General features: G+C 44.9%; 2 protein-coding genes across 2 annotated transcripts; both read right to left on the reverse strand.

Moving 5' to 3' along the window:
• SAAL1 (serum amyloid A like 1) lies at positions 1-11,202 on the reverse strand. The gene is made up of 12 exons (XM_076344118.1): positions 11,052-11,202; positions 10,674-10,787; positions 8,667-8,750; positions 6,701-6,780; positions 5,142-5,201; positions 4,765-4,880; positions 3,473-3,656; positions 3,113-3,195; positions 2,780-2,968; positions 1,788-1,984; positions 1,172-1,264; positions 1-608 (listed from the first exon to the last, which is right to left on the reverse strand). Exons 1-12 carry the CDS (start codon positions 11,163-11,165, stop codon positions 516-518), a joined length of 1,407 nt encoding a protein of 468 aa, XP_076200233.1. The 5' UTR covers positions 11,166-11,202; the 3' UTR covers positions 1-515.
• A 368-nt stretch (positions 11,203-11,570) lies between these two features.
• Positions 11,571-13,208, reverse strand: LOC143163217 (serum amyloid A protein-like). Its single transcript, XM_076344120.1, has 4 exons — positions 13,144-13,208; positions 12,682-12,814; positions 12,217-12,355; positions 11,571-11,794 (listed from the first exon to the last, which is right to left on the reverse strand). The coding sequence occupies exons 2-4, from the start codon at positions 12,785-12,787 to the stop codon at positions 11,653-11,655; spliced, it is 387 nt and encodes a 128-aa protein (XP_076200235.1). The 5' UTR covers positions 12,788-12,814; positions 13,144-13,208; the 3' UTR covers positions 11,571-11,652.
• Between the last annotated feature and the right edge of the window lie 2,010 nt (positions 13,209-15,218).

Here is a 15,218-nt window from a genome sequence, read left to right on the forward strand (position 1 = left end):
AAAAAAGAAAGAAAAAACCCCCAAACAACTCTGTGTAATTTAACTCTGTTTTTATCAGGTGCTTGAAGGTCCTTAGGCAGAGGACATCTGAAATTTCCTATTGATCAATCCTCCTTTTGCCAACAGCAACTTGGAAGAAACCAGCATCATGTTAAAAACCTACTCAGTGCATTTCATTCATTTTACTGTTTCAACTTAAGTTGAAAAGCACAAAATCAAGAGTTATTCAAAGAACACTATGCTGCAGAAGAGCAACTAGAAATCAACAGTTGATCTCATCACTAGGGCAAACAGGATGGAAGATGCAGAACTGAATTTACAGTAATTTCCTTCCTCATGCAGAGCAGATTAACCCTAGGTTAATCAGGGCTATCTGCAACATTTCTTAAAAGCCACCTGTTGGTAAGGAGGTTGCCTCATTCTCCTGCATTTATTGAAAACTTGATTTCTGAAACACTGTAATGAAAGAGTCAAAAATCTTCATTCCAAAGAAGGAAAATATTTCATGCACATTCTTAGGCGTGAACCTTCAGGCTTGGGAAACGTTTTTCTAGATTGTCAGCAAGTGTCTGATCAGCCTCACGCAGAACTTCAAGGAAACTCTCCACCTGGAAATAAATTGCAAACACACACACAAAGAAGAAAAAAAAAACCACCAAACTTGCATGGAACACAGAATTCTTACACTTGGTATAGGGGGTCTTTCTACTCCTCTACCTTCCCACCAACAGCAGCCAGCAGCAGCCACTGCAAAGAATAATGGAAAATGCTCCACAGTAGATAACTTCATCCTAAACCCCACAGTTTCAGTTGGTCTAAATTTTGAAACGTTATCGCCCTCCCCAAACTCTTATTTTATTGTTTAAAAGTACACAAAGAAAAGCTCCCTATGAAAAATATTTAGAATAATTATTCCATAAAAATGTACAGGACAAATTTTCAGCTAGCATAAATTTGCAGACATTCCTTCATTTCAGCACAGTTTGACCCTTGTATCAGCTGATGATCTAAGCAAAGCTCTGGCTGAAGTAATCCAGAAGAGACAGAGAGGCTAAGTGGCACACTACCTGTGTCTGAGCAACTCTGTCCTACCTCTACATCTGATTCTGAAAGGCCTTACCACCCGAGTAGTATTTTTTCAGCTATGTTAAAGACCTTGTCATATACTCACCGATGTGAAATACAGAGGTAAGAGGTTCTGAAATGCACAGGAACATGTCTGTTCATTTAAATGTCCCTGGTGTAGTCCTTCTAACGTATTTTCCTGGAAAATACAACTAGCATGTCATGAACAGTTGTCGAAAGAACAAACTCGAAATTGTGCACACAGTATCTACAGTATGTGCTTCATCCTCAAAAATGGGTATAACAACCAGAACTTACAGTTCTCAGAGAATGCCAGATGTAGCTAATACAAAAAGGTGTGAAAGCTCACACACCACAAGTCTCTTAATCTGAATGCTCCCACAATAAAGAAGTCCAGCTGAGAAGGTGAGTTTATATATTGATACTCTTTCCTTTTCTTAAATAAATTGACTTTCATTCAAAAGAAATGGCGACATACACCTGGAGAATTTATCATACAGAATCTTGGCCCTGAAGGCATACAGCTCAGAAAACCTGTGTCCCTGCCATCTAACACACATTGCTACTTACCTTCTGATTGATTCTCTAATGAATTTCCAGTACGCAACTTCACTTGTGCAGAAAAATGTGCACATTAATAGTAACGTCTTTTTTCTTACCTACCCTGCAGAAATCCCTCTCAGAATTTTGTTTATTCTTACCTTGGTCAGTTCTTGAAGCATATTGGAAAGTAATTCACAGCAAATATCCTTCAAAATTTTTAAATGGAAATCTTCCTCATTTAGATCGGCCCTTCCAGTCTCTTGTTGTTCAGAATCCTTTGAGTTATCAACAGATCTCTTCCCACAGCCCTCCATGTATTGTAAGATACGAATCAAGCTCCCAATCAGAGGCATATCTAATATAAAGTAACAAGAAAATGGAAGTTTAACACTGAAATTTTTTCCCCATCCTTTTAAGGCATCAGAATTTTGAAACACACCACAAGATTTTATACAAAAGCTACAGGAATGTATAATCTAAGTGTTGTGTTTTATCAAAGACTGTTTTAAAAAAGCAAGTGGAAGCGTGGTAGAAAACCCCAAACATTTCTTCTGCAAGCTAACCTGTATCTATAAAAAGTATATGCCAGTGGTAAGGAATATGAGAAGGAAAATGTCTCTAGTAGTAACTCAGAGAGGCTAGTAAGTTAAATTTGCATCCAGATAATCCTATCTGATAAACCAAACGACACAACGTCTTTCTGCTGCAGATGACCCTGACTCACATTCTCAAGATAGGCTTTTAATTCTAAAGACTTGTCAATGGATTGAAAAGTAACAAGTGATAAAGATGGGTTTAAGTAAGTGCAGAATCTCCCTCTACTAAAAAAAACATTACTATCAAGACCTCGTATTTTAGCAAAGATGAATTCTGCAGTTTTCATTAATTTACCCAATGGAGAAGACTGAACATAATCTGTAGATTCTATTACTGTAAGTCTTCAGAGATATCCAGTAACTGAACTTTGAGCTAGCTGTGATTTTGAGAGTCACCAGAAAAGAGCCTTACTGTATTCAAACATGTAACTGAATTCTGTGTTCTGAACGGATCTCCAGTAAACAGTAATAAATTAACCACTTTCACCCCACATACATAAAGTCAATTGTGAAAATAACTTTAAAAAAAAAGAACAGAAAAAAGCACGACTTGCTTTTCCTCATCTTGATGTATTCTTGTTCTGACTGTGAAGCAAACATAGCAGACAGTACAGACAAAATAGAGGCCAACACAGTCTTTTGCTCCTGCACAATGATCGGTGGATCGTCTGGCTGGCAAAGTTCATGGCAAATGAGGTCATAAAGCAAACTCCAAGTCTCTTTTCCTCCATCAGGAGCCTGCACTTGAGAAAGAAAGAAAGAGAACCCACCAACCCATCAAATTTAATCTAGGTACGTGAATTATTTTTCTCCCCATTAAATATCTGATGATCTAGAAGTTATTGCCATTCTTGGTCCTATCATATGCAGCAATTCAAGTGTCTTACCGATGGCCTGAATACCCTCATCCACCGTGGTCAGGAGCTGCAAAATATGCATATAGACATCAAGTCCTTCCGGATTATCTGATCTACACAGAACAAACAAAAAAGACAGACAAATTAAAGATCTGATTACTGAGTTTACATTCTGTGTGTTTTGGACACACAGAAGACTATCAGCAATCACTGCCGTTCTCTTTGCTAACAAACTGGTTGACTCATTTCAAATGGTAAGTACAGGGAAATGTATTCTAATGATCTGTCAAACTATGTAGCTCCCACCAAAATCAAGATGTTCAGACGCAGGCCTTAACAAGGTTATAAGGAGTCTCCCCAGCCATGAAACTGAAAAGAAATCTCACATACCGGACTTGTTTGGCTGCTTCAAGTATACAAGGCACAATCTTAAAATCTGGAAGTTCTTCGGGAGAATCATCTACAGACGGTCCCACAGACCGACAAGTGCCATTTTTAATCCAGTTTAACATCAGCTCTTCATCTAGATCAAAGAGTTTGTCCACCACTTCACCCACTTTTACCAGCAATTCAACTGCACAAGAGAGAATGTGTACATTTCAACAAGACTAAAAACAAAGAGCAAAAATCAGCTCGCAAAATGCTAATATATAAAAGTATTCAGAGTAAATTCAGTGCTGAAATATATTAGTTTCGTTCACGACCTACTCATGGTTGCTATGTTTATTTCCTTTTTGCGGCACAGATCAGGTGAAGAGTTTGATAAATAGGGACTGTTGGAAAGCCCACAGGCACCTTCTACCTTATCATGCCACTTATAAAACAGGAACATTATTCTGCAAAGAGACTTCAGGTTCCTGAAAAGTCGTAACTTGTGCTTCTGAAGTAAAAGTTTCCAAGATTTGTCCCTAAATATGCAGCTTTCTGCTAACCTGACACCTGCCAATCTGCATTTTACTTAAGTAGATCTGTCATTTCAATTGGACGGAGCAGGATTTCTGAGCATTGTCATAAAAAAAAAAAAAAAAAACAACAAACCACCAAACTGAAAAAGCTAAATTATTAGGATTCCTAGACAAATGGTAACTCCTGTTACAATTGAGTTGGATGTGAAAAATAAATGCTATTCAAAATATTTCCATGATTAGGTGCTTAGTGTGGTTTTTGCTAAATCAATGCGAAGAAAGATTTGCGTATCACTGACTGCATACCCAAAGCCTGTGACGTATTCTGCTGCCATTCAGAGTAACTGAATCATTCCTCCAGTTCACATTCCTCAAGTATGGTAGTTTTAAAAATGGAAAATACATATCTAATTTGAAAAAAATTTTAAATGAGATCTTGTTTCAAGGATCAAAAATGACGTGTATATTCCTGAATGAGGACTATGTCCTTTCCTTTACTGTGCCGAATAACAATTTCTTCTATTAGACTTATTTTTATTCCCCCGCAGAGCTTTCTTCTTCCTCTATGGGTGCTTTTCTGGTTGGTTTTACATATATATATAAACCTGCAAAGGCAGGACAAGTTCATTTTGGTGTCCTTTAAATTCATGAGGTTTACTTTATTTTAAAGAAATTCTGTACTCCCAATTGAAAATATTTGTCTTTGAAACTGCATACTTCAGTTCTTATTTTTTTCTGCAAACACCCACTAATTCCCAGGTTATTTTGGCAACTTACCATTTGTAGAGCTGGACATGATAAAGCAAACACAGTCATACACAGAAGGGTTTTCTCGGATTCTCTCAACCCAGACACTGGCCACCTCAGGCTGGGAGAGGCAAGTTAACAACAACCTAGACAAGAATTGCCCATTTAACAAATCAGAAGCCAACTCATTGATTTTAGCTGTATAAATGTAAATTCAAAACAATGAGAACGATGTGACAGAAACAGGAACCTAGCTCACAGCAAATCAATTCCAGAACAATGCGGAAATGACAAAAAGGTAGGATGAGAGAATAATAAAATAGTGAACCCACTTGTCAATTTTCTTCCCAGGCCTCAGAACATAGCAGAACTACACTAATGATACATTAATTTCTGAGATGTCCTACCTGCTTGTTTCCAGGAGAGTTGGAGAGTCTGAATCACACAAACGTTGCAATAACACTTGGCTTTAAGGAGAAAATGCAAGATTAGATTAATAAATCATAGAATCATAGAATGGTTTGGGTTGGAAGGGACCTTTAAAGGTCATTAGTCCAACCCCCCTGCAATGAGCAGGGACATCTTCAACTACAGCAGGTTGCTCAGAGCCCCGTCCAACCTGACCTTGAATGTTTCCAGGGATGGGGCATCCACCACCTCTCTGGGCAACCTCTTCCAGTGTTTCACCACCCTCAGCGTCAAAAATTTCTTCCTTATATCTAGTCTGAATCTACTCTCTTTCAGTTCAAAACCATTACCCCTTGTCCTGTCACAACAGGCCCTGCTAAAAAGTCTGTCCCCATCTCTCTTATGAGCCCCCTTTAAGTACTGATAGGCTGCAACAAGGTCTCCCTGGAGCCTTCTCTTCTCTAGGCTGAACAACCCCAACTCTCTCAGCCTGTCCTCATAGGAGAGGTGTTCCATCCCTCTGATCATTTTTGTGGCCCTCTTCTGGACCCACTCCAACAGGTCCATGTCTTTCCTGTGCTGAGGACTCCAGAGCTGGACACAGTACTCCAGGTGGGGTCTCACCAGAGCAGAGTAGAGGGGCAGAATCCCCTCCCTCGACCTGCTGGCCACGCTTCTTTTGATGCAGCCCAGGATACGGTTGGCCTTCTGGGCTGCGAGCGCACATTGCTGGCTCATGTCCAGCTTTTCATCCACCAGTACCCCCAAGTCCTTCTCGGCAGGGCTGCTCTCAATCCCTTCATCCCCCAGCCTGTCTTGATACCGGGGGTTGCCCTGACCCAGGTGCTGGACCTTGTACTTGGCCTTGTTAAACCTCATGAGGTTCACATGGGCCCACTTCTCCAGCTTGTCCAGGTCCCTCTGGATGGCATCCCGTCCCTCTGGCGTGTTGACCGCGCCACTCAGCTTGGTGTCATCTGCAAATTTGCCGAGGATGCACTCGATCCCACTGTCTATGTCACTGATGAAGATACTAAATAGTATTGGTCCCAATACGGACCCCTGTGGAACACCACTTGTCACCAATCTCTATCTGGACATTGAGCTGTTGACCACTACCCTCTGGGTGCGACCATCCTCCTCATCTACCGAACAGTCCACCCATCAAATCCATATCTCTCCAATTTAGACTCCAATAAAAACTATCTTTGTTTAAAAAAAAAAAAAAATTATAAAAAGGTTAATTTCACAGCTGCAGCCATGTACTGAGACTAAAACCAGCTTTTCCTGACTGTGCATGCATTACCAATGTTTCAAGATTGCCAAACTTAGACATTAAAGATTCAAGAACTTGACTGGTGATTTAAAAAAAAAAAAAAAGTGGTCTGTAGCCTTTTTTTCTTCACTGAACACTTCCCACACAACTATGGTCAGCCAAAAAGGTGTGAACGAAGATGAGGCACGGCAGGCAAACTTAGTTCCTTCTATTACATATATTTCATGATTGTGAGTCCAGAAAAGCAGTACTCACGCATGTATAAAGCACATATACACTTACCCGAGATTCTCATCTTTACTAATGGACATGCATATGTCTTGGAAACAGGCCATATTTCCTAATATTCCCACACAGATTTCCTGAAAAGTCAAAACACAGTATAATGAAGCAACTGCAACATAGTTCATGATTTTATTTCCACAGCCGTAAGACAAAAGTAAGAAAGGTTCAAAGATGTTTTCCATTTTTATTTCCAAGTTCTTATGACCCATCGATTTCAAGACAGATTTTTTCTACAGGATGCTATTAGACTAGCCTAAAGTATACTCCTGACAAGTACTATTCAGATATTTTGGGGTTACAGTGTTCCATAAAAGCAAATATAACTTGAAATCAACTTTACTTGCATATTCTATGTATACTGTTTTGAAGCTAATCTGGCATCCCTATTATTAAAGCAATAAAGTCCTAAGAACAAATATATCACCATGTAAGTACAACCCTCACAGATATTCAGTTCCTCCCAAAAGAAAGGGGTCTTAATACAAGCTTCCAGCAAAGCCCATTTTCTGATTGCAGACATTTAAAAAAAACAAACAAACAAAACCAAAAGCAGTGCATCCCATTAGGATATTCATGCCTAGACAATCATTAAAACGATGCATGCTCCTATAAAGGGGACTGTGAGAGCTCTGAAACCCCTGCAGGTGACTGGTGCTAACACAGAATGTCCTGGGAATCGCTTCCTTTCAGCAACTTTAAGTTGGAAATCAACCCTCACCACTCAAGGTTATCTTTTTAACATTCTATTACCTCTGCTAAATTACAGCAGACACTCAGCAGCCACTATTTCAAGAAAGTAGTGTGACAGCCGATTTGCACTGACTTCCAAATTTTGGTTGTACTTTCAAAAGACAAAGTACTGAACTTTCAAAGCCTTATGTGTCTCTACTCATCTCCTGAAGTAAAGCTTCTGATAACTTCAGAGAAAGGGGAGTTATACCAACACTGAATACCTTTCAAAACCCTATCTTGAATCCTAAATGCCAGTGCTCTGTGTAATACAAGCTGCAAAACAATGACATCAAAACAAAGGAGGAAGAAAAAAAAATGCAAAGTACTGGTGTCTAAGAGTTCCTAATCGCTAACGCGGACACCAAGGTGAAGAAGGAGGTGGAGGAGGTGCTCCAGGTGCCGGAACAGAGATTCCTCTGCAGCCCATGGTGAAGACCATGGTGAGGCAGGCTGTCCCCCTGCTGCCCATGGAGGTTAACGGTGGAGCAGATATCCACCTGCAGCCCATGGGGGACCCCACGCCGGAGCAGGTGGATGCCCAAAGGAGGCTGTGACCCCGTGGAGAGGAGCCTGTGCTGGAGCAGGCTGCTGGCAGGACTTGTGGCCCCATGGAAAGGAGCCCATGCTGGAGCAGGTTTGCTGACAGGACCTGTGACCCCGCAGGGGATCCACGCTGGAGCAGCCCATTCCTGAAGGACTGCACACCATGGAAAGGACCCTCGCTGGAGCAGACCTTGAAGAACTGCAGCCCATGGAAAGGACCCACGTTAGAGAAGTTCATGAAGGACTGTCTCCCATGGGAGGGACCCCATCCTGGAGCAGGGGAGGAGTGTGAGGAGGAAGGAGCAGCAGAAACAACGTGTGATGAACTGACCGCAACCCCCATTCCCCATCCCCCTGCACCACTCAGGGGGAGGAGGTAGAGAATTTGGGAGTGAAGTTGAGCCTGGGAAGAAGGGAGGAGTGGGGGGAAGGCATTTTAAGATTTGGTTTTATTTCTCATTATCCTACTCTGATTTGATTGGTAATAAATTTAATTAATTTCCCCAAGTCGAGTCTGTTATGCCTGTGAGTGCAATTGCTGAGTGATCTCCCTGTCCTTATCTCGACTCACAAGCCTTTCGTTTTATTTTCTCTCCCCTGTCCAGTTGAGATATAGCATACATATATATATAGCTTAGATCTACTATTGCTATTAATGTGGGACAGTTTTTTGACAGCCCATACTTACAGTAAGGCGAGGGCATTTTGACTTTGCAAAAACTCCCATGAATATATCAGGGGCGTTGAACTCCTGAAGAAATAAAGCGACATCCTGTGGAGAAAGTGAATAGAGAAGTAAATGGACTTCTACAATTTCCAAATGCAAAATCAAACCTTTTCTCACAGCACAAGGACTGGATCAAAGAGATTTCAAACTCACTACAAGAGATCTCTTATTTCCCAACAGTTAATACCAATTATCCTTGCTTTTCAATAAGAGAAGATCAGCAAGCCCCTATGGTGATTCAGGATGCCAGTGATTTGCTATACAATGAGCCAAAAAGTCACATTTAGTTTCTTTTGCTCTCTGTCTCAACAGAGGGTCAGAGACACTAAATCAGAATTCAGCAAATACCATGTTTTCAGACAGTGACATCACCCACACATACAAAAAGAAACAAGGGAAGGGATTACCATTAGCACCTGATCGGAGCATACAAAAGAGGAAATCTCCTCCTCATTTTACATTAAACCACAAGATTAGTCCTCTATTTGGGAGTAAAGGACACATCCTCCATGTTTATTTAAAATATCTAACAAAGAGCCAGGGAATAAAATCATAATAATTTAAAAAAATATGTATCTCTTACTTGAGAGTTTGTTCCAGCATTTGAGAATGTTGAGAAAAATACCAAAAAGTTATGCTGGATTGCCATTGTGAATCTGTAGCTAAAGTTTAAAAGGTTGTTTATCTATCAGAGAAAACTATGCTTACTAGCAGGATGCATTACAATTGCTAGAGGAGTATATGCCTGTTTAGAGACGGCATCAATATTATCTCCATAATCAAACTGCTGAAGATACAGGTTATGTGCCTGAGTTAATTTCAGCTACAGCTAAGGTACTGTCTCCTAATAACTCCGAGCTTCGGTTCAACTCCTTGTGCTGGTTTTGGCTGGGATAGAGTTAATTTTCTTCACAGTAGCTAGTATGGAGCTACGTTTTGGATTTGTGCTGGAAACAGTGTTGATAATACAGGGATGTTTTAGTCACTGCTGAGCAGTGCTGACACAGAGTCAAGGCCTTTCCTGCTTCTCACACCACCCCACCAGCGAGTAGGCTGGGGGTGCTCAAGAAGCTGGGAGGGGGCACAGCTGGGACAGCTGACCCCAACTGACCCAAGGGATATTCCACACCATATGACGTCATGCTCAGCATGTAAAGCTGGGGGAAGAAGGAAGGGGGGGGATGTTCGGAGTGATGGCATTTGTCTTCCCAAGTTACCGTTACGTGTGATGGAGCCCTGCTTTCCTGGAGATGGCTGAACACCTGCCTGCTGATGGGAAGTAGTGAATGAATTCCTTGTTTTGCTTTACCTACTAAACTGTCTTTATCTCAACCCACGAGTTTTCTCAATTTTCCGATTCTCTCCCCCATCCCACCGGGGGGGGGGGGGACAGTGAGCGAGTGGCTGTGTCGTGCTCAGTTGCGGACTGGGGTTAAACCAGCACACTCCTACACATAATACAGAAAACCAACAGATGTGAATACAGCCCCAGTTATGCCAGCTGACCCTAAGCAATAACACCACACGATCCATTAGACACCTGGGGGAAGGTCTGGCAGACCACCTTGTTTCTTTTACATTCACACACAGCTCTGCTTTATATCCTCAAACAGCAGCATGGCATCCAGCAGCTAGGATGCAACAGAAGGCCTGCTTCTGCAAACTAGTGCTGGGCCTAAGAATGCACACAAAGTACTTGCTCATCTTGAAAAGCAGCCTTTGTGATGAGCCTGCTCAATGCCAATTCACCACACCTGCCTTTCCTAATGACTCACAGGACACCGTCAGCCAAACCAGAGAATAAACAATACCATCGACATCAGAAAGCTGACCCAGCCTGTTTAACTCTGTGCCTTCTCCCACTTCCAGAAGGATTTTGACTGAACACGCTCAGCAACAGAAACGGGGCAGAAGCTGCCTGTAGCCGTGAACCACCCTCGAGGTCTGACTCCCGCACATCGCTCCTACCTCGTCCATCGACATGTCCCACACTTTGCAAATGTCATTCTCCATCTCTTCGTCCAGTTCCGTCTGGATTCCCTCAGGGCTCACGGTGGGCTCCGTCTTCTCGGGGCTAATGACCTGAGAGAAAACGAGGGGGGGGGGCGCGCGGCACACGGGGGTACGGCGGTACGTGAGCTACGACCGAGAAATGCCATGAAACACTAACAACGACCTATCGCTTCAGTCACAGTTTAAAAAAAACCTCCACACAACTAGGAAACCGGTGTGTCGTGTGTCCCCCCCCAGCCCCGGTAACGGTCGCACCGCACCCGCCAGGCGCTGACCGTTACCGGGCCCGCCGGCCTCTGCCCTCACGGCGCCCCCGCTCCCCCAGGCCCGCACCTCGATAAGGCGGGTGAGGATGCTGAACAGCCAGTGCTTGCTGTACACCGTGTTCCCCACCGCGTCGCCCTCCTCCTCCGCCTCGCTGGAGGGCGGCGATGGGTTACGGTCCATAGCGGCCCGGCACCGCCACCACAACGGCACCGGCGCCAACGAGGCGGCAGCGGCAAGAGCGGCGCCCGGGCGACGCCCCACAGCGCCCCCTGCCGAGGCGGGGCGCCGGGAGGCCACAGCCCAACGGCCACCGTAAGCCGGCGCCGGCGCCCAGCGGCCGGGGCGGGTCCGTGGCGGCGGTCTCTGACCGCCGCCGCCCCGTCCGCGGGAAGCAGCCCCCGGGCTCCCAGCGCAGCCGAGGGGCCAAGGGAGGCCCCCACCCCTTGGCAGCGCCGGTGGCCCCCGTGATCGCCCCGCGGGGACGCGCACAGGGAGCACCTGCCCGCGAGAGCGTCCTGCTCCCCTCGAAGCCAGCGCGGTGACTTCAGATCCCTAGCCCCGAAGGAAAGCCAGCGGCGAGCGGGAGCAGTTTTCAGGAGAATTTCTTTATTCGGCTGCACAGAAAAGGTGTAACAGGGGAGCAGAGATGGTCTCCTGGGGGGCAGCGTTAGTATTTTTTGGGAAGGCCTTGAGGTCTGTAGCGGTTGGGATCCCCGCCGTTTCTGCCCCACGCGTTCGCCTCTTGGTCAGCTCGGGTGTCTTCTGCGCCTCTGCCACTCACGCCGCTTTGCCATGTTTCCCGGGCGTCGCTAGCAGGAAGAAAAAAGGCCACCTGAACCTATGAGCATTTAACTCACTTTATGTTGATTTCCTCACTTACGTAAAACTAGCTTTTCCACAGGACTTCTCAAAGTGAGATGCAAGCACTTACTCAGTCCTTGTCTGAGAACCACAGTGGAATCCGTAACTGTTATGTCAGGAAACAAACCAGCAAGGAAAGAGAGTTCCTTATCACCAGAAATGCAGAGGTAAGGAATCTGCCTTATACACTCACGTGGGAGGAGAAGCGCCATTCCTATAGAGACAGGCTGTTCAGACATTAACTGCTTCCTCTCCCCTCCACTGTCCTTCTAGGTCAAAAGCTGAGTACAAGTCAAAAAGTACTTCACTCTAACTGGAATGCCTGGATCCCTGGTAACTCGCTGTTGACAAGTCCAATACCCTCCATTACCTGATCACTTTGGCTGCCCAGGCACCGCCAGGTCCTCTTCGGGCAGCATCATAATTCCCACGAGCATGGAAATATTTGTCAGCACCTTTATAATTTGCCTCACGCATGTCCTGGTATGCTCTTAACATATCCCGTGCCCCTGAAGAAAGCAGAGAAACGGAGATGATGTTGACTTTAAAGAGTCATCCCAGAAACAGTTAAGTATCATTTCAGCCAGGAGCTGAAAGGCCCAAGGAGCAGTAACACAGAGAGGCACTCCTCCACATTGGCCTTTGCATGGGGGTGTGCCCCTGGAAAGGGCCTGCAGGGGCTGATCAAGGCCCTCTTCCACCAGCAGAAACCAGCGAGTTCCCTCATGTGGAGCTGCGGACCTCCCAGCTCCGAGGACTGCATCCATTGACTGCTGGTAACCTGTGCTCAGGGAGGGGGTTCCTGAGAGAAAGGCCCGTGGTCACAGCAACTTACCTCCCACTGCATCCCGGACAAAGTGTGCACCTCGGGTTAGGAATGGCACATCAGCACTTGCACATAGAATAAAGGAGAGCAACACGAGGCAGACACAGAGCCTCATGGTTCCCGGCCCAAGCCTGACACGGAGCTGTGAGACAACCAGAGAGATGAGCAGTTCTGGAGCACCTTTGAGAGACTGCTGACATACCATCCATCACACCCATAGCTGTGCCTGGGCAGCTGCCCCAGCACTGATGGCTAGCCCAGGAACTCGCTTCTCCCCCCACAAGGACTGATGCCCTCTGTGCGACCTCAAGCTCAGCTAAGGACTCTGCAACAGAGGAGACTTGCATTTTAGCATTCCCTGCTGCTCCTATCATGAGTACAGAGAAGCCCCACATGCTAAAGCATTAGTCCTGTTCCCAAATAGCAGCTAAAAACACTGCATATAGCTCACAAATTCAGAATATCACTCACCACCGCAGAAAGGCAAAGCCAAAGGAGATGGAGCTTGTCTTGTGTGCTCACAGACTCGGAGAGGGTATTTATAAGCAATTCAAACCCCTCAAAAGAGGAAATTGGAAAGGATACCCATGGCTGGGAATTCCCCCCCCACCACTCCACTTCCAACACAGAAATCATTACGGTAAGCCTGTCCTTGTCCTTACTGAAAGTTCATAGCTCCTGTTACACAATTTTTTTAGAAAGTACGTGGTGCTTCTTCAGCTGTCCATGGGACTATTTGCTCATAACAAGCAGGCTGAGAAGCTGCCTCGAAGACTGAAGTGTTCTATGTGCTTGAAGTGTTACAGTTGGCTTAAGGGTGACACTTTTGTTTGGCTCTTGTGCTGGGCAGAGCTCAGAGGAGAAGGTGCCTGATCGTCTGCACTGTACCTTGAAGCACAAGGTTGGGTCTGTGTCTGGGCACAAGGAACGGTCAGCTGTGTTACCAGAATGGCTGCAGGAACTGCTAAGTGAAATTCCCATGCGTGCTGGGATGACAAGATGGATCCCAGAGTTGCTGGAATGGAAAATGTGAACTGTTGCTCTTAACCCCATTGCAAAGCAAACCGCATACACCTACGTTCCTGCCAATAATGCATTAAGATAGCACACACACACCCCACTATAAGGAGGGCATGAACAGTTCGTCCTGCCTTTGCTTGCTCTCATAGATCCTTCTCAAGGGACTTCCAGCCATCCTGCTGCAACAGCAGCTCAGTGGGGCTCAAGTGGGCTAAACTAGGGAGAGTTTTTGATGCGGCAGTAAACATTTTACATAAGGAGAAGTTCAGATCCGTACAGCCACAACTCTGCTAGATTTTTGTATTAACTGTCAGGCCCTATTGGCATGGTTCACAGTTTGAGCACCCACTGTGCTCTCTCTGCTTAGGAGCCTGCTTGCTGCTTGCTTCCCTTGGTTAACAACTGACACAACTGTTTCCCCTGCAGAAAGCTCTGGCTTTGAGTGCAATTACACTGTAGAATGAATGTGCAAAATGTCTCCCCATTGTGTGGTCTGATACATGATTTAACGAGTCTAAGACAGCTTCTTTAAATTCTCTGCAGAAGAGGTTATGTGCCCCATTCACAACTCTGTCACTTTAAACAATTAGCTGCTGGAGCTGAAGGGCAGAGGCATGAGGTAAGAGAGGTGCAGTAACAAACTGATCTAATAAAGTGCCAGCAGCTAACTGCCTTGAGCATCGCTGGACTTCAGACAAGAATTCAGCTTAAGGGAAGAAGAGACCTTTTCCACAAACAGGCCTGGACCGGCAGGACAGATATTCTCTAGTACACTGTATCTCTGAATGGAACAATTTGAGACGAGACTCTAAACCCTAACCCAATGGACAAGGAAACCTTGCAAAAAGCAGGGGGCCAGACATAATTTTGTCACTCGCTGCCCGTGAACTTGATGCTTAACAGTGTAAGAGCTCAGTTACTGCAGAGACTGGAGTGCTGTGTTTTGCTGCAACTCTGTCCATGTCCTAGTGATGACTTATGCCCTTACAGTACACATCAGCTCAAGTGCCTTCTCTGCTGGCTGCAAGTAGCCCTCTCTGTCACCTTTTTGGGTTTGATTTAAAAAAAAAAAAAAAGACTAGAAAATTATTTCTGTAAGTTGGGGTACAGGCTCACTAATGTGCCATTTTGTCCAGGGACCTAGAACAGAGCACTGCCTTCAAAACTGACTTAAGGAACTTTTCCCTACAAGAGCTCAGACATTTTTGGACCATAGAGAGTATTTCTGAGTCTTCCAATGTGGTCTGATGTGTTTCACATTCTCTCCAAACTAAAACACTCTGCAAAGAGCACAAACATGAGGATAATTGCAAGAAGATAGGTGCTGGAGGGGATCTTTAGAAGATCTCGGATTGCATCCCCTTGACTTGTCTCCAACAAGGAAGGCAGCAGCAGTGACAATGCTGGAGCTCCCTACAGTAACTGAAATAAAGCACCAGCTTTGTGCTCCAGCACATAACAGCCTGAGCACTGCTTTCCCGTATCCTCTTGGCCTGCTTTCTGGGTCACAGCCCTTGGCCCACAGA

This window comes from Aptenodytes patagonicus, chromosome 7 (assembly GCF_965638725.1).
Source record: "Aptenodytes patagonicus chromosome 7, bAptPat1.pri.cur, whole genome shotgun sequence".
Lineage (NCBI taxonomy): Eukaryota > Metazoa > Chordata > Aves > Sphenisciformes > Spheniscidae > Aptenodytes > Aptenodytes patagonicus.